The sequence below is a fragment of the Sminthopsis crassicaudata genome, chromosome 5, assembly GCF_048593235.1.
Source record: "Sminthopsis crassicaudata isolate SCR6 chromosome 5, ASM4859323v1, whole genome shotgun sequence".
Classification (NCBI taxonomy): Eukaryota; Metazoa; Chordata; class Mammalia; order Dasyuromorphia; family Dasyuridae; genus Sminthopsis; species Sminthopsis crassicaudata.
In genome coordinates this window covers 86,102,817-86,126,502 of record NC_133621.1, presented here as the reverse complement: position 1 = coordinate 86,126,502, position 23,686 = coordinate 86,102,817, and the positions used below count along the sequence as shown (strand labels likewise).

At 32.7% G+C, this 23,686-nt stretch overlaps 1 protein-coding gene across 2 annotated transcripts in view; it reads right to left on the bottom strand.

Moving 5' to 3' along the window:
* Nucleotides 1-2,151: 2,151 nt before the first annotated feature.
* Nucleotides 2,152-23,686, bottom strand: part of PAXIP1 (PAX interacting protein 1) — an 80,153-nt gene continuing 58,618 nt past the window's right edge. For both annotated transcript variants that reach the window (XM_074267338.1, XM_074267339.1), the window contains 8 exons: nt 23,174-23,244; nt 20,482-20,584; nt 19,049-19,217; nt 8,401-8,501; nt 6,673-6,807; nt 6,486-6,561; nt 6,340-6,399; nt 2,152-2,635 (listed from right to left, as the gene is read on the bottom strand). In XM_074267338.1, the coding sequence (XP_074123439.1) occupies nt 2,619-2,635; nt 6,340-6,399; nt 6,486-6,561; nt 6,673-6,807; nt 8,401-8,501; nt 19,049-19,217; nt 20,482-20,584; nt 23,174-23,244 (732 nt within the window). In that variant the 3' untranslated portion in view covers nt 2,152-2,618. The remainder of the gene's footprint in view (nt 2,636-6,339; nt 6,400-6,485; nt 6,562-6,672; nt 6,808-8,400; nt 8,502-19,048; nt 19,218-20,481; nt 20,585-23,173; nt 23,245-23,686) is intronic.

Here is a 23,686-nt window from a genome sequence, read left to right as displayed (position 1 = left end):
TTTTTTCTCAAAAACAAAAAGCCAAACCACATTTTTAATTCTGGAAAATTAATATTGACTGTGTCTGCAGGAGAGTAGAATGCTGCAACAGCAAAAAAAGAAAATTTCAAGGTGAGAGAAAAATGGAAACCTTTGTTAGCTACATACATGTAAATGTGTATATGTAGTAGGCAAGACTAAATATAAATCCCCTCAAAAGTTCACAATACAACTATCTATACTTAAGTAGCTAATAAAAACCCTCTTCCCATTCTAATCTATCATCCACATAGTTGCTAAAGTGATTTTTCTAAAATGCAAGTCCCTCTCAAACTCAATAAAATCCAGTAACTGCATTATTGCCTCTAGGATCAAATATAAAACTTCCCTTTGGCTTTTAATACCTTCCATAACCTTTTTGTCCTCTTCTCTTTCTTCACTTCTACATATCAGAGCACAGTCCCAAGCACCACCTTCTGCATATGAAGCATTCCTTGATTCCCCATTTGTTGTTAATGGCTTTTCCTAGTTCACACTCTTCTTTGCAGACCCTGTCACTATCCTATTTCAGTCCTTCATGGAACATAATTTCATGGCTGCACTTTTGCAAAAACCACCTTGGTCTCCTGCCTTAAGTCTCCCTTGTCTAATTTATTCTCCATTCACTTGCCAAGGTAATCTTTCTAGAGCACAGATCATACCTTTCCCCCCTACTCATTGGGCTCCCTGTATCTTTAAGATTAAATATAAAATCTTTTGGCGTTCAGACTTCCATGATCTGCTCCCCTTCCTGTCTTCTTTTATACCTCACGTCCCTCTACATACATATTTTTTATTTCTAGTGGCCTCCTTGCTATTTCTTGAATAGGACATCTCTCCATCCCAGTCATTTCAAAAGCTGACTCCCATGCCTGTTATTCTTTGCCTCTTGCCTTCCCTTAAGTCCTATCTTCTATAGGAAGTCTTTCTTAGTTTCTAGATTCCCCCTTAATTATTGTACTATTTCCAATTTTCTTATTTATAGCATGTAAGTACATAACTGGTTTGCACATTATCTCTACCATTAGACTGTGAAGTTTTTGAGACTTCACTTTGAGACTCCCTTTTCCTTTTCTTTGTATTTGCAGCACTTAGCACAATGCCTGTTATACAGTAGACTCAATGTTTAGTGACTGCCTGAATAAATCCTATTACCTCTTATTATGAAACTCCTCTCATGTTCTTACACATCACTTACCTCCATACTCCACGGTCCAGCCGGATTGGATGATCTCCAGTCTTTGTGTCTTTGAATAGGCTATCCTCTAGATGGGAAATGCTTTTGCTAAACTCTGCCTCTTGAAAGGCCTCACTTTCCGTGAGTTGCTAATTCAAGTCACCTTCAGCAGCAGGCATCTACTAGTTCCTTTCCTTCTAAAGTAACTTTATAGCTATTATGCATGTATTTGTTAAGCTCCTTGAAGACAAGTTATTCCCCTTTTTTCTTTATCTCTCAGAGATTAGCACAGAGGGCTTAAAGTATATTTTCTGACTATTTTGTATTCCATACATTTATATTAGTACAATGATCATTACATCCCTGATCCTCCTGCTGCCTTGCTCCACCTTCAGCCTGAGTTGGTTTGCCCCTTCTTAGGCAGCCTGATGTCCTCTGCTATCAGAGGCTCATTGTCCTAGTCCTGGACTTTGAGTGGATATCAATTTAGCTTTAGCTCTACTGTAATTCAAAATCTGAGTGATCCATCAGCCTCAACCTCTCCAGCAGCAGGAAGCCTGTAAGCATGCAGCAATATGCCAGGTAATAAGAGGCAAATTTTAGGAAATATCTTAATTGAACTTACTGTAAGATGAAGTCACAAAGAGTATGATCTATTACTTTATATTTAAAACTATTATGTCTGATACTACAGGATTATATTTAGGGTTCTAGAATATTTTCCTCAATAAATGAGACTTTAACATGTTATATGTTTTAAGTTATATGAACTTCTTATACTGATTTACAATGCCATAGTATTATTGTTCTGTACATCCTAATCTTTATTAGATTGTCAAATATTTCATAAAAAGTTTTAACTTTTTAAGAAAGTGTTTTCAACAATTTAGAAGAATGGCCTTTTAAAATTCCTTAAAAGCAGGAGAGTGTACAGTCAAACCAGAACCACATTTAGGTAAACTTTAAAATTACATTTATTTAAAACTTGAGCAAGATATCAATATAAAAGAAAACAGTATAAGAAATAAAAATAATCAAAGTACAAAACATTTTAATTTTTCAACATCCATAATTTAAAGAGATAGCAAGGCCCTTATTTACACCCATATTTTACTTTTGGTTGAAGTTCTATACCAGTTATATAAAACATTTTAAAAACTGGCAAAGGAATCATAAAACCTAATGTGGGCTCTTAAATTCATATAATACAAAACATAATAATTTATGTTTTCTCAGAATAAAATTACACATCTTAATAAGATGCAGGTATTTTGTTTTCCTGCTTCAAATGGCTTGCCACCTAAAGAAAGCAACTGGAAAACAAGAGCATCTGCAGGAAGCACTGGTTAATTTTATCCAATAACTACAACAGCCAGATTTTGTGCTCCAAGGGCTCTGAAGAAAGATCACATTTCAGATACCATCAAGTAAATTTATATGTAGGCTTGTTGAGGAAAATAACGTAGAAAACAATGTAAAAAGAAACTTAAACTTACATATCTAATTGAAAGTACAGTTTTAGGTGTAGTCACAGATTATTAAAGTTAAGTATACAGTGTCAAGGAAGGCTATGACACATGATAAGTTTTGTCTTCAGATTGCTAAGCATACTCTACCTACTCTCCTCTCTCCTGCCATGGTTGACAACACACATGTTCTACACACAAATGCCTACCCCCATCCTCAAGAATGTTTTCCAAACTTTAATATTCTATACCATTCTATACAAGGATAAGATCAATTGAATGAGACACAGAACACTAAGATTAATTCCTCTAAAATGTGCTACCTGATATATTATACATAGTATTTCTTCTTTTTGGTTGGGAAGGAATGGCCAAACAGGTTTTCATTTGGGTAATATCAGAAGAAAAGCAGAAAAAGTAATCATCACATTTTTATCAAAGCTCTTGAAAGTTGATGGTACTGTAATTTACATTAAGATCTCACTACAAGAAGTGATAAATTTTATTTTTAGAGAGCAGTCTCCAAAAAAGAAAGAATTCAAGTGTTATTACTAATAAAAAGCTGAGTGCACTAATAAGTTTCTAAATAACATATTAACATAAACAGCATTTTTCGGAAGAGTGCTCACAAATTTGATAATTACTTTAGAACCTCAGTTTTCGTTTCTACAGCACAAGGTGACTAGTCCAGAATTCAGGTTTCCTTTAAATCTACTGCTTTTAGTTACCACACTACACTGCAGGAAGTTGTGGCACCAATTCCTCTTACTCTATGCCTTGTTCTATGATGATCTCATTCTCCTTTTAATTTTAAATTGTTTCCTCTTTTCCTTGCTAGCAATCCTGTTTCTTTCATTAAAGCAGTTATCAAAGAAAAAACAATGTTCTGTAATGCAGAATCAATCAGCAGTCAAAAAGATCCAAATTCAAATCCTGAATAAGGGGGAAAGGAACAAGGGAATAAGCACTATTAACAGCACCTATTACATGCCAAGCACTAGGCTAAGCATTTAATACATATCTGGACCTGGAGTCAGAAATACCCGAGTTCAAATCCCAACCTCAGACATTTACTAGCTCTATGTCCTTGGGCAAGTCCCTTATCTTGTTTGCCTCAATTTCCTCAATTGTAAAATGGGATAATAGCAGAGCCTATTTCACAGATGATTATAAGGATTAAATGAGAGAACGTTTGTAAAATGCTTAGCAAAGCGCCTAACATATAGTAGGCATCACATAAATTCTAGCTATTATTGCTTATTTTTATAATTAATCCTACTATTTTATTATATAATACTAATATTACTATTACTATTTCTACTACAATATTGCACATGTTCCTAACTGTTTATTCAACATAGTGCGCAAAAATAATACAGAAGGTTAAGAACCTTTCTTGTTGGTCCTGTCTCTGATCTGCAGTAATCCAACACAAGAAATGAACCAGTCCCAGGAAAATAAGGAAATTAACTGATTGGTTATTTCCAAAAACTAGAATGGCCTTTGATGTTAAGGCGGCAAATTTTCTGGTGGGAAGCTAAAACATTTGTTTTCTGTGGCCAAATATAAACTTCTGGGATTAATCTCATCTGCAGGATGAAGAAAACTTAAAAAAAAAAAAAAAAAAAGGAGGGAGGGAGGGAATAAAAAAGGGTGAGCAAAGGAGACAGAAAATGTGATAACTATGGAAAGAAAGTCAGCTGTTTAATTGCTTTGTGATTGTGTGCAAGTTCTTTTGGCTGTATGGCCTTTGATTTCCTTCTAAGTGAAGGGGATCCAGGGAATCTCTAAACCTCTCCTATTCCTTGATTCTATGAAATCTGGAGCATTGGGCAATACCTACCATCTTAAAACCAATGAAAAATAAATTCTTTGTAATATGAGATTGTAGAAAAAGTGTGGACCAGTAAATTTTAGAATCAGCCATAAGATCCTGAGAAATTTAACCTAAGTCTAAATATTTCATCATCTATAAAACAGAGCAAGCCTAACTCTCTCTCACATCATTCCATCTAATCCTTAATCCAACAATGTTGTAGTTAAAGGGCTCTTAAAAGGTGTCAACTACTGTACAGACTGTAAATAGCTCCAATTTCATCTAATGATTCATACTTTTGAAATATGAATTATTATTCTCTGTATAGCATGTTATGGTTTAAAAAGTACTTTCATCTAAAGTTTCAAACTAAAGCTTTTTGGTTTGACCTCTTCAAAGTCCTATTCTAATGATTCATTGTCAGTGGAGGTGACTCAAGTTTTCAAAGCTTGGTCAGTACAGGCTAAGCTCATATATGTCCTACTATGCCAGAAAACCTACAGTGCAATCTAAGAAACACAGTATGTCTCTTACAAAGGATAGATAAGCTCAGCTAAGTAAGGCTAAACCCAATCACCAGGAGAGAAGCCATTTGTTATGTTACTTTTTGGCCAAAGTAACATATGAAATAACAAAAAATGTAAATGGTCTCAATTCTATTTGGCCTCCTTCTACTCCCCCTTTAGTGATGGTGGCAGGATGGCAGAAATTGCAAGGGAAGCTAAAAATCATTATTTTTAGATAATCTATAAAGACTAATTTAACTTATGTTAATCTAAATGAAAAATTCTTTCCCTGTGATCAATGCAGAAACATATTGTTAAGAGAAAATGAATCCCATAAACCTTGACATTTCCAATATAAAAGAAAAACTTAAGGAATAACTAACTTAAGAATTGTTTTTGCATTGATAACAATTCATTTCTAAAATCAATTTTAAAAACTTAAACTGGAAAGTGATTTTAATTATTTTATAATGAAAGATCCTTAAAGAGACAGAATAATTCAACAGAAGTAACACTTGTAGTTTTGGTTGTTGTTCAATTGTTCATGTAAATTTCTTCATGACCCCATGAACCACAGCATGTCAGGGCCCTTCTGTCTTTTACTATCTCCCAAAGTCCCATCCAAGTTCATGAAGTAACAATGCACTTGAGAGTCAAAAGATTTGCTTTCAATGCTTAATAGCTGTGTAACCACAGTCACATCGATTCTGTAAAATGCTACATAAAGTATTGTAAACATCATATAAATGTTAACCATTATTAAAAACAAACCAACAAATGCAATTCCATTCTACAGGGCTACAAACTCAAAAAGTGGTTAAAAATAACATTTCTTTTCCCTGCATATTTTCAATTTTTACAAAATTGTATTCAAAAAGCAATACATTAGATTAAAAGACCCAGTTTTAAAGTCAAGAAGACCTAGACTTTCTGACACATAACCCTGGGCAAGTGATTTAATCACACTATGTATGCTACAATACAATAGGACTATAAATTCTGAAGAGTTGCCATTCTATATTGCCAGAGGAAAATAATGGTATAGGTCTGGCCCAAAAAAAGAAAAAAAAATTCTCCTTTGAGTATTTTAGTCATATAAAAGCTTTATCTAAAGAAAATCTTTTGAGGAACTAAGAAAAAATTTTCTTATTCTACAAAATTGCCTGAAATTCAAAGCATGAAGAAACACATGAAAGAGGTACTTGCTAGTACTATCATAAAACTTTAAAAATAAATAAATAAATGAAATGAAAGATAAGTTTAGAAAAAAGCAAGGGAGGTGGCAAAATTCACTGTTTTCTTATTCTTAGCGAATCACTATCACAGTATTTCACAATCTCTTTTAAAAAGGATATGATTCATAGTCCAGTGTCTGCGTAAGTACTCCAGTAAGAACAAATTCTGCATTATGAACATCTAAAAGATAACAAAAATAATCACTTAAGTAAAAATAACTTTTGATGACAGATACATAAAAAGTAGTAATGACAATCTGATCTTACCTATTCCTCTTGCAAAATATTCTCGACATAAGTGAAGATCATTCTCACAGGATATTAAAATTATTTCTGACAAACTCTAAGGAAGAGAATATAATAAGTTTAAATAATACACAACAATTCTCAAATTCTAAATCTTACAATTAATTTAATTTAAGTTAATTTAAGAGATTATTTTACTTATATTCACCTTATTTTGCTTATGTTCCATGAGTTTTCGGAAAGATGGCTGCTTAGATAATACTTTTCCTCCTGCACATTCCACAATAGCTTTCATGGTTGAAAGACTAGGACAAATTCCAGGTGTAATATAAAAATACTTTGCCTTTAAAAAAAAAAAAAAGAGAGAGAGAGAGAGAGAGAGAAGGAGAGAGAGAGAGAGAGAGAGAGAGAGAGAGAGAAGGAGAGAGAGAGAGAGAGAGAGAGAAGAAGAAGAAGAAGAAGAAGAAGAAGAGGAAAATAACTTGTGAACCAAGTTGAAAACTCAACAAAACCAAACCAATAGATAGCTCAATGCTTTTAGCTTCATAAGTTTGGTTCAGTATAAATCAAGTACTTTCAAATCACTAAGATATATATGTACTACTAACTTAACTGACAGAAAGAGAGAAGGCATAATGGATAATGTTAGAATTGAGGGTCAGAAGGACCAAAGTTCAAATCTTGCATCAATCAGATAGATACTATCTGTGTGATCACTGGCAAGTCACTTATTCTTCCTGTCATCTTAACTGTCTCATCTATAAAATGGCAACCATATTGGCATTGACCTCCTAGGGTCATTGTGAGGATCAAATGAGATGTTTGTAAAGTCCTTTGCTAAACATAAAGCAACATATAAATGTTAACTATAATTTAAAACTAACTAGGCAATTTCCTAAAAGAACTGAAATGTTTTCAATGATTTATACTGCCGTACCCACTCTTATCAGCAGCATATAGCAGATGCCCAATAAATACTTCAACTAGAGATATTTCACAACTACAGCATCCTAAACTAAATTACCTATTCAAATATGACAGCCCCAATTCATATGTGCTGATAGACACTCATATGAGCACATTCATTTATATTTATATTTATATATATTTATACTTATAAATATATATTTATATTTATAGCTATTTCACAATAAAACAATACTTGGTCAGATAGAAATTCAACAAATTCATATGTGCTAATTTTAGACACTCATATGATAACATTCATTTATATTTATATATATTTATATTTATAAATATATATTTATATCTATTTCACATTTATATCTACTTCACAATAAAACAATACTTGGTCACAGACAGAAACAGAAACATATTAATATAGTTATTTCTTTTTTTGTTTTAAATATAATACATTTACATTTATTATCTTAAAGTTTTTACATAGTATTTTGCCCTGAAATGGAAGAGGTCATTTTATCTGAAACATACAAACACACACATTCAGAACAACAACAAAAACAAGGCCATAAAAGTTAATGCCTTATATTTAGTTTTCTTTTGGTTATTAATAAGTGAAGTGCTATGGAAATTTGTTGAAAAATTAAAAACTTAACTGTACAAATCTTATACTGAGAATCCAAAATGAGCTCTAAATTTTCCTTAGGTGTGTACTGATCAAAAATTGCTATTACTATTAGCTTAAAATACCAATTCTTTCAAAATAGCAAAGCTAAATAATATAAACAATGACTGTATTTTATTGAAGTGCACTAGCATTTGACCTTGAAAATGAAATCATTTCATTAACCTGAAGGAATGTGACTAACTAGAAATTCTTTTAATAATCAAATTTTATAAAATGTGGATTGTTGCTTCTATCATATTTTCAATGGCGGGAGTTTCAATTAAGATTCACTTGGTGAATGATGCAAGTCATGAAAACACCTCCATTTTTTGAACAATCCCTACCTACCTTGAAAAGTGGTGTGACATGTGCTCTCTTTAAGGACTCCTCCAAACTGAAACAGAAGAGCACTTCGGCTTCAGCATCTCGGAGCATAAAGTTCTGTTCATCTAAAAACAAGAAAATAATTAAAATGAAACATGCTTCATGATACTCATCTATATATAGTCCTCTCTAATTCCCTATGAGGAAGTGAATGAAGGCCCATTAAGTCCTCCAGACCCCATCCCACCTGAACTCCCAAAAGGAGCCAGAGCCATGTACAGTCCCAGTCTCCTGCACCTGTACTTGTTTTCCCTCAATTCTTCCCAAAAGGGACACACCAACTTAAATATCCCTAACACTTCTAATATGTCCTTTTGCCCAGACTAGAATTATAACAGAAAGAAAAACAAATATGCAGATACTTATCCATGACCATATAACTAGTTAGTAGCAAAGTTTGAGACCAATTTAGAAATTTTGTATCCATAATAACCAAACTAGGGGAAGATAAGCTGCCAAATAAGTTACATTATTAACCAGCATTTCAATATGCTATTTTCATTAGTTATATGAGAATTTAATTTTAAAAAACATATATTCCTAAATAATTTTGCTTATGTGATGATAACCCTTGATCTTGAACACTTTTTTTTTTTCCTTTCAAATGCACTGAAATCTAGGAAAAGATTACATGATCACAAGATTTGAAGCTGAGGCCTTCTACTGAATATCAACTTCATCTCCATTATATAGAAGAAGACACTGTTGATTTACCTGTCCATGGTCAACTGAAACTAAGTGGTACAGCTCAGATTAAAGCCCAAGTTTTCTCATTCCAAATTCAGTGCCTTAATCCACCATATTATTCCAAATATTGTCTGACTTTCAGTCTGTGGTATAACATTTAAATAAAAAAGGGGCCCATTAATCTGTATGTAAAGATCACTGTGGACTACAATATCACTGAAATTTTAAAGTGTGCTGTGTTTATTGTATTTTTGTTTTATTAAATATTTCCCAATTATATTATAATCAAATTTGGTCTGCATTTGGAAGTATTTATTGCAAGCTCTAGTATTTATACATCTGGTATTTACGGACTTAGGTTGGTAAATTTTAATCTGTTAAGATTTTCCCTTATAGTTTCTAATCCCTCCATTACTACTTTCATGGCTTACTAATAGCAAAACATCAACAAATTTCATACAATAAAAGTTCTCTCCTAATTATCCTGTTTTAAGAATATAGTTCCTGCAACTATGGCCTGGACAAATCACTTTAATAATCACAACAACAATAATAACTTAGTTTCACTTTAATCATCTACAAAAGTGGTTCTCAAAATGTGGTCCAGAGAATACTGGGTGTCTCAGAAACCCTTTCTGGGGGTCTACAAATAAAAATTAATTCTAATTTCTAATATGATAAATATTTATCAATATAAGCTATATAAATAAAAGCTCTTTGGACAGATCCTCAGTAATTTTTTACAGTACAAAGATACTAGTAACCAAAGTTTGAGAAACTTATCTACAAAATAGGACTATACACTAAATAACTTTTTTATACTTTTATCCAAGAAGTATTAAAAATTATTAACAAAAAAGGTCCAGAAATCTTAAAGACTCAAAACTTATTATATGCATACACATACACATATTTATATAACAGCAAAAATTTTTTAAGTATTTACTAGATGCAAATGACTGTTATATTCTAGGAAATATATAATGTTTTGATTTAAAAAAAAAAAAAAAAAAAAAAAAAAAGACCTTTCCCTCAAGAAGGGAAAATATCTAATTTAATGGAGGACAGATAGCTATGTCAATATAATTTATAATATAAAACATTACTCATTATAACATAACATAAGTACATTGGTTAATTTTTAAAAAGGTATCATGTGAGATCAAGGGTAAAAATAATCATCAAATGGAAGAATTTAGAAACATTTTAATAGAAGATGTGATATATGTTAGGTTTTAAGATATGTAGGAATTCAACCAATGAAGAATAAGAGAAAGGAAAAAGAAAGCATTTTAGACATAGTAAATAGCAGAAAGTATAAAATAATATAAAATTAATCATTGAACACTTATTTTGCTCTTACTATTATATGTGCTGAGTGCTAGAGTTGCAAAGATGCAAAAACAGTTCTCACCCTCAAGGGCCTCAGATAATTACCATCTACATAACTTCATTATAAGATATGTGGGTGAAAGCAGCTGTGGGGACTGGCAAGTCATTGTAAAGAAGAACAGATTTTGGCCCAGTTTTGAAAGAGGTAGAGGTGAAAAAGAAGATAATTCCAGGGATAAAAAACTACTAGTATAAAAGCAAAGAGACAAGGAATAAGAGCGTCAGGTTTAAGCAATAGCAAGTAGGACAATATTCTTGATGTAAAATACTGCAAAGAGAAGAAGAGGTCAAGTTGTGATGAGATTTCAATGTCAGAGGATTACATCTTTTGTTCCTGAAAGTGATAGGGAGTCTCCATGTTAACTGAATGAAGACAACATTGGAGTAGCAGGTGAGGCAGGGAGACAAATTAGAAAGCAACTTCAGTAGTCCAACTGAGAAATGATGAGAGCTTGAACTAGAATGGTGGCTATAAATGAAAAGAATACTGGCCAACAAGCTTGTTAACATCGAATGAGTTTGAGTGTATCCTGAGGTTATGAATGAGGGTGACTGAGGTCAAGAGAAGTATGAGAGAAGTTAGGGTGAGGAAAGGGTCTAAGAGAAAGATAATGAGTTTTAAGTTTGAAATGTCTATGAACAAGAGGAGAACTAGAGATCATTATTGATCACAAAATAGAAGATTTTGATTACATCAAACTAAAAAGTTTCTGTACAAACAATACTAATAATGCAAACAAGATTAGAAGGGAAGTTAACAAATTGGGAAAATATTTTTAAAGTTAAAGGTTCTGACAAAGGTCTCATTTCCAAAATATATAGAGAACTGACCCTAATTTATAAGAAATCAAACCATTCTCCAATTGATAAATGGTCAAAGGATATGAACAGACAATTCTCAGATGATGAAATTGAAACTATATCCACTCATATGAAAGAGTGTTCCAAATCACTATTGATCAGAGAAATGCAAATTAAGACAACTCTGAGATACCACTACACACCTGTCAGATTGGCCAAGATGACAGGAACAAATAATGATGAATGTTGGAGGGGATGTGGGAAAACTGGGACACTAATACATTGTTGGTGAAGTTGTGAAAGAATCCAGCCATTCTGGAGAGCAATTTGGAACTATGCCCAAAAAGTTATCAAACTGTGCATACCCTTTGATCCAGCATTGCTGTTATTGGGGTTATACCCCAAAGAAATACTAAAGAGCGGAAAGGGACCTGTATGTGCCAAAATATTTGTGGCAGCTCTTTTTATAGTAGCTAGAAACTGGAAGATGAATGGATGTCCATCAATTGGAGAATGGGTAAATTATGGTATACGAAGGTTATGGAATATTATTGCTCTGTAAGAAATGACCAGCAGGAGGAATACAGAGAGGCTTGGAGAGACTTACATCAACTGATGCTGAGTGAAATGAGAAGAACCAGAAGATCTCTGTACACTTCAATGTTGTATGAAGATGTATTCTGATGGAAGTGGATATCTTCAACATAAAGAAGATCCAACTCACTTCCAGTTGATCAATGATGGACAGAAATAACTACACCCAGAGAAGGAACACTGGGAAGTGAATGTAAATTGTTAGCACTACTCTATCTACCCAGGTTACTTATACCTTCGGAATCTAATACTTAATGTGCAACAAGAAAATGGTATTTACACACATATATTGTATCTAGGTTATATTGTAACATATGTAAAATGTAGGGAGTAGAGGGAGGGGGGGATAATTTGGAAAAATGAACACAAGGGATAATATCTATAAAAAAAAATTACTCATGCATATATACTGTGGAAAAAAATTCTAAATTAAAAAAAAAAAAAAAAAAAAAAAAAAAAAAAAAGAAAATGTCTATGAACAATAAAATATACCAAAGGCAGTTAATGATGAAGGGCTGAAACTCGGGAGACAGACCAGGGCTGAATACATATTTAAGAATTATCTGCAAAAGATGATTATTGAACTCTTAGGAGCTGATGGGACAGTCAAGTAAAATAGCAGAAAAAGAGGAGGTTTCAGGGGGCAGACATGTTTAGTGAGTACAACCCAAATGAAGAAACAACAAAAAAAGACTGAAATGGAGCATTTGAGAAATAGAGAACCAGAGGAATACAGAAGGAGATGATTAACATTATTAAATGCTGTAACACATTTAATATGTATGAGATTGTGTGTCATTTAGGGGAGGGAGTAGAGGGAAGGAAGGGAAATTTTGGAAAAGTGAATACAAGGGATAATGTTAAAAAAAAAAAAATTACCCATGTATATGTACTGTCAAAAAAATTTTAATTTTAAAATTAATTTTAAAAAATATTAAATGCTGCAGAGATCAAGGAGGATCAGAACTGAGAAGATCACTTGACCTGGCAATTAGCAAGACAACAATAATAGATGTCTATAACAATAAAAATAATATACAACATTCTTATATTATCTATAATTCTATAGAGAGAGATATATAACAATAAAAATAATGCCTTTATGCCAAGACCTATGCTTTATAAAAAATTATCATATTGGATCCTCACAACAACCCTAGAAGCCAAGTGCTTTCATTAAGTGACTTGCCCAAAACCATACTGCTCATATCTGAGACTTACATCTGAATTCAAATCATCACTTCAGGCCAAATGTCTGCCTATCCACTATCCACTGCACCACCTAGCTGCCTATGAGATCACTACTAATTTTGTAGGGAGTAAGATAAAATTAGAAGCCAGACTGAAAAAGTTTTAGAAAAGAAGTGGAGGCACCAACTAAAGATAACTTTCTCAAGGGAAAGAATAGGAAGATATAGGAATATAGCTAAATTGGATGGTCAGGTCACATGAGTGTTTTTTAAGGATGGACATGTTTATAGGCAAAAAAACAATGAACCAATAGATAGGAAGAGAAGAAAAAGGATAATAGTGGTAGAAAACCTGCTAAAGAAATTAACGGGATGCGATCAAGATTTCATGTAAAGGATAGGTTAGCCTTGGCAAGGACTACCTCTTTGAATGAAACTAGAAGAAATATAAAACAATGGAAGATAAATCAATGAGTGATTTGAGATGAGGAGGTGAGAGTTCTCAGTGAATGGCATCATATTTTTAGGTAAAGTTAAGATCTTCAGCTAAAAAGTGTCAAAAGAGCTTTTAAAAGAAACAAAGTTCACTGTAGGGAGAAGTATTTTTTAAAAAAGTATTTTAGTAGTTTAGTAGTAGTAGGGACCTGCTCAGGATTACCTGGCTAATATCTGAAACAAGATTTGAACTCAGGTACTCCCCACTTCTAGGTCTAAAGCTCTATCCACTCTGTAATCCAGCTGCTTCCGCATCAATAAAGACTGCATTGTAGCAATAAGGGTCCAGATAATGGACAGCACAATTTCGTGATTTTTTCGAGCTTTATATAGGAGTACATGAGTAGAAGCAGAGGTAAATGTTAAGAGTATTGGGGTTTGAAATCATTATTGAGCAGAGAAATGCAAATTAAGATAACTCTAAGATACCACTACACACCCTGTCAGATTGGCTAAGATGACAGGAAACAATAATGACAGATGTTGGAAGGGGATGTGGGAAAACTGGGACACTGATGCATTGTCGGTGGAGTTGTGAACGGATCCAACCATTTTGGAAAGCAATTTGAAACTATACTCAAAAAGTTATCAAACTATGCATGCCCTTTGATCCAGAAGTGTTACTACTGGGCTTATATCCCAAAGAGATCTTTAAAAAGGGAAAGGGACCTGTATGTGCCAAAATGTTTGTGGCAGCCCTCTTTGTAGTGGCAAGAAACTGGAAACTGAGTAGATGCCCATCAATTGGAGAATGGCTGAATAAGTTATGGTATATGAATGTTATGGAATATTATTGTTCTGTAAGAAATGACCAGCAGGATGATTTCAGAGAGAGTTGGAGAGACTTACATGAACTGATGCTAAGTGAAATGAGAAGAACCAGATCATTATACACTTCAACAACACCACTATATGAGGATCAATTTTGATGGAAATGGCTATCTTCAGCAACGAGAGGAACCAAATCAGTTCCAAATAATCAGTGATGAACAGAACCAGCTGTAAGAACACTGGGAAATAAGTGTGGATCACAACATAGCATTTGCACTCTTTTCTGTTATTTTGCTTGCATTTTTTTTTCCTTCCCAGCTTATTTTTACCTTCTTTCTAAATCCTATTTTGTGTGTGTGTGTGTAACAAGATAACTGTATAAATATGTATACATATCTTGTATTTAACATATACTTTAACATGTTTAACATGTATAGGACTGCCTACCATCTAGGGGAGGGGGTGGAGGGAAGGAGGGGAAAAGTTGGAACATAAGTGTTTGCAAGGGTCAATGCTGGAAAATTATCCATGCATATGTTTTGTCAATAAAAAGCTATAATAATAACAATAATAATAATAATAGAGAGTATTGGGATATGGCAAGAAGCTACTACTAGGACAAAGCAATGTGGGATTTGAGAATAGAGAATAGTGGAGAGCTGAAGGATTGATATAAGAATGCAAGAAAATAGACAAGAATAATTGAGGGGTGGAAACAAAGATAGTAAAGTTAAAGATGACTTTAACATACAGGGATCTTAACGAATATGGAAAAATCACAGTTGATAAAAGATTACAGTCAGATAAAGGAATTCTGGAATTCAAGTAGACCGAAGTGAATTGGGATTAAATGGGGGAGGGTGAAAGGGAAGAGATATGGTATGGGGGCAGGCCAGATAGTTTGGATTATTTTTCACTGCTATCCAATTTGGCTGAAAATCAGGGGGCATGGAGGATAATAATTTGAGATAACTTTGGAAATCATTATTGTACTGGGTTAAAAAGAATTCTGAATATGAGGCAGATGTCTTATTTACTCAGGAGGTTATTTTAGATTTTTAAATGGAAGCGTAATATGAACAGATTGATGTATAAGCAACTATATAAAAGAAGGATCATGCTATAGAAAACAAGAGTAGGAACACCAATTAGAAGGCTATTGTAGAAGTGGGTAGTAACAAGAACAACTCTCAAGTGTTGGCAACATAGAAAGAAGACAGGATATATTTGAAAGATGCTGCATAGATGAACTGACAATACTTATAATTGACTAGATTGTAGAGAGGGACTATCTAAGTGTTTGTGGATCTTTATCCAAAACAAAACTGTTTCTTTAACTGAATTTTTAAGTCACTAGGTTTCCTTTCATCCTTTTTTCTCCCCACAAAAACAGTCGACTTTATTTGGATCTGTGACTATGTATTGTATCCTTAAACTACTTGAGGATACCGGCTTCAAATTAATATATAGATAAAATAATAAAGATTAGTTATCACTACTATTCAAATAACTAGAATACATACTAAGATCATAAATACTCAAAGGACATAAGTACCAGAAAAATCTTGGAGTCCACAAAGAATTCAACTTCTTCACTCCACAGATGAAGAAAAGGAGGCCGTAAGAGGCTGAGTGGTAAACATCAACAGTCAACATACTAGTGAATGACAAAAGGGAGACCTGTACCCAAATTTTTAGCACTCTTTCTATTAGCTCATCTCATTTCAATTCATGGTTCATATGACAAAGAGGTAGAGGATATGATTTCAAGTAGCACATATAGACTTTGATGTCAAGCAAAAAAGAAAATGGAACAAAGTTTATCACCACTGGAATTTCCCTTTTTGCAAAGTACATCAAAAGGGTACCTACCTGCTACAGTAGTAATAACTTTATTATTAGTTAGCTAATATCTTTCCTAAGTACACTTTCTTAAGTGCCTACTATGTACAAAAAGCACTGTGCTAAGTATGATACAAAGAGAAAAGTAAAACAGTCCCTGCTCTCAAGTTCACATTTTAATGGGGAAGATAATACACATGGAGTTAAAAAGAAAAGGCCCCACTGTCCTGCCTACCTTTTGGCAGCAGCTGGTAGGAGATGGCTACCCCTTCTGTAATTGATAATGCCTGAGAGCGCTAGCATGGAAGTAATACCAGAGGTCTGCTGTCACTCCAATGCTTCTATGTTTGCCTACCTGTTGGTATCAGATTGTTGTTGGAGTGGTTGTTGCTGCTGCTGATGAGGAAGATGGGTCACTTTTCTACAATTTCACCCTATTTTTAATAGTGGCTTTGGGGACTAGGCTGGTTTTGAAATTACTTCTATTCCCAAGGCTATTGGGAATCCTAGATTACCGCCATTAGGGTTTAAGGAGAAATAATGATCAAGGTCATAAGGGCAGTTTGTTGCAAACACTGCCTGCCTCCACTCTTTAAATGGATTTTCAATTGTACTTCTAAAACTTTCCTTTTCACATAGAGCAGTATACAATTTTCAAGAGAAATTAAGATACATAAAAACTAAATCATCAACAATTGATCTGATTTTATCCTTCAAGCTAGCAAACATGTTTCCTTCACAGACCAATCTTTACTTGTGTTACACATAGTCTCTCTTATATTTCTATTTTTCATGCCAACACATAAACAGGTAATAATCACTAAGTGCATTTCACTTTGCTGGTCATATCACACTCCCTAACCAAAGGCATACTTTAAAACTCTTCTGTTCTCTCTCTATATTCACTCTGGTCATATCACACTCCCTAACCAAAGGCATACTTTAAAACTCTTCTGTTCTCTCTCTATATTCACTCTTCATGATCTTGTCAATTTAGATGCTTAGTCCAGTACTTAGTACATGATTCTGCAAATATTTAGTAATTTTTTGTTCATACATGTTCAAGCATGCATTCATTCATCTTTATACATTTGACTCCCAAATAAGTTCATTTCTCTCCCCCAGTTCTGTTTCTTCCCATCTTTAAATGCCTTTGGAAACTTCAAACAATGTCCCCAAACATCTCCAATTCAGTACGTCCAAAACAGAATTAATCATCTTTCCTCCCAAAAATCACTTTTCCTTTAAATTTCCCTATTTATGTTGAGGTTACCACTAACTTTCCAGTCAAGGCTTTCCTCAGTTCTTCACTCTCACTTACTACCACATATCGAGTCAGTTTCTAAATCTTGCCATTTCTGCTCCTACATCTTTCATATTTTCTCTACTGCCAACCTTTCTCTTAGAAAAGAGCCTCTTCATTGCTCTCCCTGGCTAAAGTCTCAACTGTGCCAATCCATGCCCTATGTAGCTACCAACACAATTTTCCATAGGCCTAAGTTTGACTAAATTTATATCTTTATTCAATAAACTCTAGGGCATGGTTTTCTCCGTGATAAATACAAATGTCTAGTTGATTTTTAAAGCCCTTCACAACTTGACCTCGGCCTATCTTCTATAGATTATAACGCTCCCTTTTTCATACAACTGAAATCAAGCCTAACTGATCTTCTTACTAGCCTTCATGCATGATACTATCTTTTATATATACTGTCTAGGCAGTGATTGTCCCCAAAGATTTACATCTACCCCCTTTTCACATCAGCTTCAGAATTCCTTAATTCCTTTAAGACTTAGCTCTAGCTTCTATATTAAATTTTTCTAGGCTCTCTTTCCCACACTCTCCAGCTACTAGTATTTTCCTCTCCTAAACTATCTTGCATTTATTTTGTATTTACTCTATAAACATTTATATATGTCTCTTGTGACAAATATGAGGTTGTGCTCATTCAGGGATGCAATGTTACACACGGGGATTGAGGGAGTGTTTTTAATCTCCAGCACCTAGTATAGTATATGGTATACAATAGGCAATTACTAAATGACAAGTTCTATGGCTTCACTCAAAATATTCTACAATACTTAGGTACCAGAAAAATTAGGCCATTCTCTCTATTATATTTATGTAAACCTATTCTTCCTAAGGGAGAATCTAAGTCATACCTTGAGGATAGATTACATTCTATTGGCAATTTTTTTTTTTTTTATAGCTAGACTACAAGTGAAGAAAGAATGGGCTCTTGGTTTGCCTCAACCGCTCACTAAAGACTCTGTAACCTAGTATATTATTAACAAAAAATAAAGTAATGTTATAAAAGTAATTTTTCTTTCCTAATACTGTTCAAATTTCCTAACCCTTTATTTTTCCATCTGAAAAATATAAAGAAATGGAAGAATTCTGAGACACAAAATTCATGTGTTAATTGATGATTATTAAATGATTAAAGAACAAATTAGATGTTTGTTGGGATGAAAATGGAGTAAAGCTCAAACAAACTGCTCTATATGTATATATGCATTGTGTGTATGTGTCTGTCTCTTTTGTCTGTTTGAAACACTTTCCAACACTTTGCTAATGTGATGCTTCTTTTTAGGGCAGAAAAAGGACATCAACCAGATTGCATTTATCTTTAAATAGCAGTAGGCGCCAGAGTTGCCAAAGCTTGAAATATCATAAAATTATAATTAATTCATACATATTATTCACAATTGTAAAAGCTTAATGCTTGTGATTATACAATAATTACACCTAGAACACTTTGGAACAAATCAACTCCCGATGGTTTAATTAAACTTTTGCATTTGGCATTTTAAAAAATGTTACTGGTGCTTTTACTTACCAACAAATTTCTGGCATTTGAAACATTCTTCTAACCATTCTGGAGTTACTATATGCTTTACTACAGAAATTGCTGTCAGGAACTTTACAGTGCGGGTCACTTTGCTGGCAATAAGATGTGTGCATTTCTGTGCAGACTCAGCTACCTCACCCCCAAGAATATAGAGTTTCTAAAAGTTGTACAAACATAGTAAGATCAGAAATTAAATAGTTAAAATCTATAAAGACGTTATCAATGGGGTGTAAAACAGATGAAGACTAATCTCATGACAGATTTATTTTTTTTAAGGCTATGAAATAGTATTGTTTACATACCTAATAAAATTAGGTAACTTCCTCTTTAAAAAAAAAAAAAAAAAACCTTGCATTTTAGAGCAGTATTCCATTCAATTGGAGTTAAAGCATTTTTAAAGACTACAACAAATGTTTGAAATAATTCACAGCCGTGGCAAAACAATACGGCAGGCAGAGTAAAAACACCACAGGGGAAAAAAAGATAAAATAATGAAAAAGTTAACAATATATACCTCTGGAATCACTTAATTCTAAGTGAGGTGGGTTTAAAATATATATAATTGCACTTTTACATTAGGTTATATACACAATCATATTTTCAATAATACATTTCGATGATTTTATCTGTGATTAATATTAATGATTTGAATGGCATTGTCCATTTCATAGTAAGAAAGATTTCTAGGTTGTCTAACCTGGAATCCTCTTACACATAAGAAAAATAAATAAATAAAAAGAATATCTTTGATGCTAATAATGAATACAAAAAAGCTATTATTTTCTTCAAGAATGATGATATGAAAATTGACTGAAAAAACATGAACATGAAATTAAAAAAAACTTGACTAATGAATACTACAGTTATTTTCTTAAGATAGCACAAAATTAAGTTGTGCTTCAAAGTATACTATTTAAAATGTTTTTAAAATTCAGCATTAGGAAAGAAAACAGGAAAATAGAATGTTCCATTGGTTTAACACTATTTTACTAAGGGGGAAAAAAGGCTGATTTACTCAAAAATTTCAGAAATTATATTTCTAAATATTTTATTCAAATTACAGTTTAAAAACTGACTAGATCTTTGTGGGTAGGCTAGTATCTGAGTAAATTTGTAGGAGATGAAAAGGTGCTGTCAGTCTATTAGGTTACTAACATATATATATATATGTATATATATATAAAATAAATAAAATTCCAATATTCTGAAAATAGCAATAAGCCTCTAAAATTCAGGAAGCAGATTACTTATCTGGCCCAAATTTTTCTAATAACGAGAGCAAATACTTGAGATTTAAATAATAATGTAGAATTGAATAGGATATTTCAATATTATTATTTCCTTTCAGCCCTAATCAGCAAGAACTCTAAGAATTGCTAGATTTCTACATGTTACTGATAAAAATCAAAGCAAATTTTCACCTTAATATACTGCTGAACTTGGACAGGCTCAAATCCAGTGAAAAGCACAAAAGGTGTCAATTCTGGTGTTAACTTTTTAGTGGGAGGTGGTATGTCTTCAATTCTACAAAATGAATAAATATATTACAAAATAAAAGGCTTTATTTTACTTAAAACTATAAATACCTTTACAAAAATTTTCTGTGAAACATATACATTAAATAATCCCCAACATTACAAATAAAAGTAGTACCTTAATGTCTTCTTAATTTATAGCATTTAAAAATCAATCATTTTGTATTTCTAACAAAAGTAACCCTCAATTTCTAACTTCTCAATTTTTGAGGCTTTCATTACACTGAAAAGCATAAACTCTTGGGGGATTTTTTAAAAGTCCTACCACTATTAAAATTATGATTGCATTTCTGACTTCTGACAGAGTTTGTCTGAATTGGGATACACCTCTCTATCTCCAATTTTCTGCAAATCCTGCTGTGGTAGCAAAATTAAGTGTAAAATTTTGTTTTAATTAGACACACACACACACACACACTCACACTCTCTCTCTTTTTCCCCTTTTCTATTTCTCTCTCCATCTTTTTGTCTCTGTCTTTCACCTCCCCTTTCCTCCCTCTTTCCACCTTACTTCACCTTCTCCCACCCCGAAAAGTAATCTAGTTTCACTAAAGCCTCTGAACAAAGAAATTGAAATATAGGAGGGAGAGGAAATAGGAGTAACTTTTATGAGCTATAACTGAAAAGACCCTAGGATTTAATAAAACTAAATACCTGGGGATCAGTGAATTGAGCAGTGAAGAAATTCTTTCCTACACATCAAATTCTTTGGACAGATTTGGATTTTTAAATATAATTAATTTTTTTAAATTTTAAAAATCTATCTTTATGAAGCTCAAATAATAGAATGTATGCTTTTTAAAATTCACCTATACCTAATAAATTTTATTACTTAATACATTAGGAGTATATATTATTCATATTAAAAGCATCAACAAAATATGAATGTATATTATGCATACTAAAGCTAATGGAATTTTTACTCTTTCCCAATTATCTTCCAATTGATTTTCATATCCAACCCCCCCCCCATAATTTAATATGAACTATGAGGTCCAAGTTAATTTTTAGTTAAAACAAACTCTCTTCCACAACAAAAACAAAAATGCCTTCATTTTTGGAAAGTGAGAAAGGAGATGCCAAATTTTAGCTAAATAGAAAACTTAAATTCTACTGAGTTTGTATTTATTTTACAAAACTATACAAAAATATGTCCATATTTTGTACATATGTCCACATTTAAACTGCACTGACTTGTATCAATAGTAGTAGGAAGTCAAGAAAAAAGGAAAAACTAGTTTCAACTTAAAAAGAAATGAGTTGGCTTTTATCGTTCCCAAGTAGCCTTATATTATCTTTCAGAAGACATAAAATAAACTTTCTCATTCAAAAGTTTTAGATTGGGGGCAGTTAGGTGGCACAGTGGATAGAGTACCAGCCTTGAATTCAGGAGGACCCAAGTTCAAATTTGGTCTCAGACACTTGACACTTCCTAGCTGTGTGACCCTGGGCAAGTCACTTAACCCCAGCCTCCAAAAAAAAAAAAGTTTTAGATTATTCCTTAAAATAGGGTGCAATAAGAAGATAATGCATGGACTTTTAAAAATTCAATGTTTTTTTTAAAAAGTTTTATTTCTGATATTTCAATCATTCTGAAGATACTTGCAACACAATCCAAATTTTACTTCAAAAAAACAAAAAGGAATGGGCAGCTAGGTGGCCCAGTGGTTAGAATACCAGCCCTGAAGTCAGGAGGACCTGAGTTCAAATGTGTTCTCAGACAGTTAACACTCCCTAGCTGTGTGATCCTAGGCAAGTCTCTTAAACCCAATTGCCTCAGCCAAAAAAAGAAAAGAAACACAATACAGCCTATGCTGTGAAAAGAGAAAAGAGAAGGAAAAGCAGCAAAAATAGAAATAAAAGCTAAATTATAAATCAAAGTATACTGGTAAAATATATTGAACCTGTTTTAAGCCATATAATTAGGAGAGACAGTCACCAAAATTATCAGCAGTATGTAAGTATGAACCAATGTTTTCTAAACCTGACAAACCTGGGAACTTATGAGGCAGAATCCCTTTTCTCCACTATCCATACACACACACACACACACACACACACACACACACACACACACAGTTCTCAAAACAACAAATCATTAGTTGGAATATAGTTCCCTAGATTCCAGCTTCTAAAATTGTGGTGTACAACCTCAAATGCAATTAACTGACTGTAAGGGAAAGGGAAAGAAATTATTACTTATTATCAGTAAATGTTTAATATATATACCTATTTTATATACCTGTATACTTGGAGGGTCACATAAAAATTTCTCAAGCAAAAAGGGGTCACGAGTAGAAAAAGTTTAAGAATTCCTGTCCTAGACTATAATTCCAATCTGGATACTTTAAGTTCTTTAACTATAAAATGAGATAGAGCTGTTAATGCATAGGAAAGCTGCAAGATAAGTGAAAATATATTCTTAAAATATTGTATTCTAAAATATTGAATGAAAATTTCTCTGTAAGAAATGTAACTATATATTAACAAAATTCAAAAATTGTTATCATTTTTCTAAAATATATCTAAGATTATTCTACAATAAAAAGTAGTAACAATAATTGAAAATTGTCATTACCTGGCTCTTTTGGAAGAAGGCTGGATGTTAGTTACTTCATTTTGTTTCAGTTTAGAAGGTAACCTCATACCCTGTTAATTAAAATATTTTGTTTGAATTACATACATTATTTACAAAGAAATAATTTTGGAAGCTGATATTCTTTAAAATGGTTTATGCATATATTTTTCAACAAGCAAACATCCAAGAGCTATAATAGCAAAATACGGTACTTGGATAAAAAAAGCAAAGATTAGAGTAGAAAAATTTTAAAGATTTTAAAAGTTAAAAAAAATTATAACCTTAAAAGTCTCATTCAACTTTTTCTTCCTTCTATTGTTTGTATCAAGTTATTTTGGTTTATCTTTAAAAATAATTCTTAAATCCATCATACTGTTATAATACAAAGAAATCACATTGATAATTTGTTAAAAATAGTACTGTTTTCCCCCAATTCTATAAGAGTGTGTGCCAAAAAATAGGGACAGTTTGGGGGTGATAGTTATCAGAGTCTTTTTCCCTATAAAAGCACAT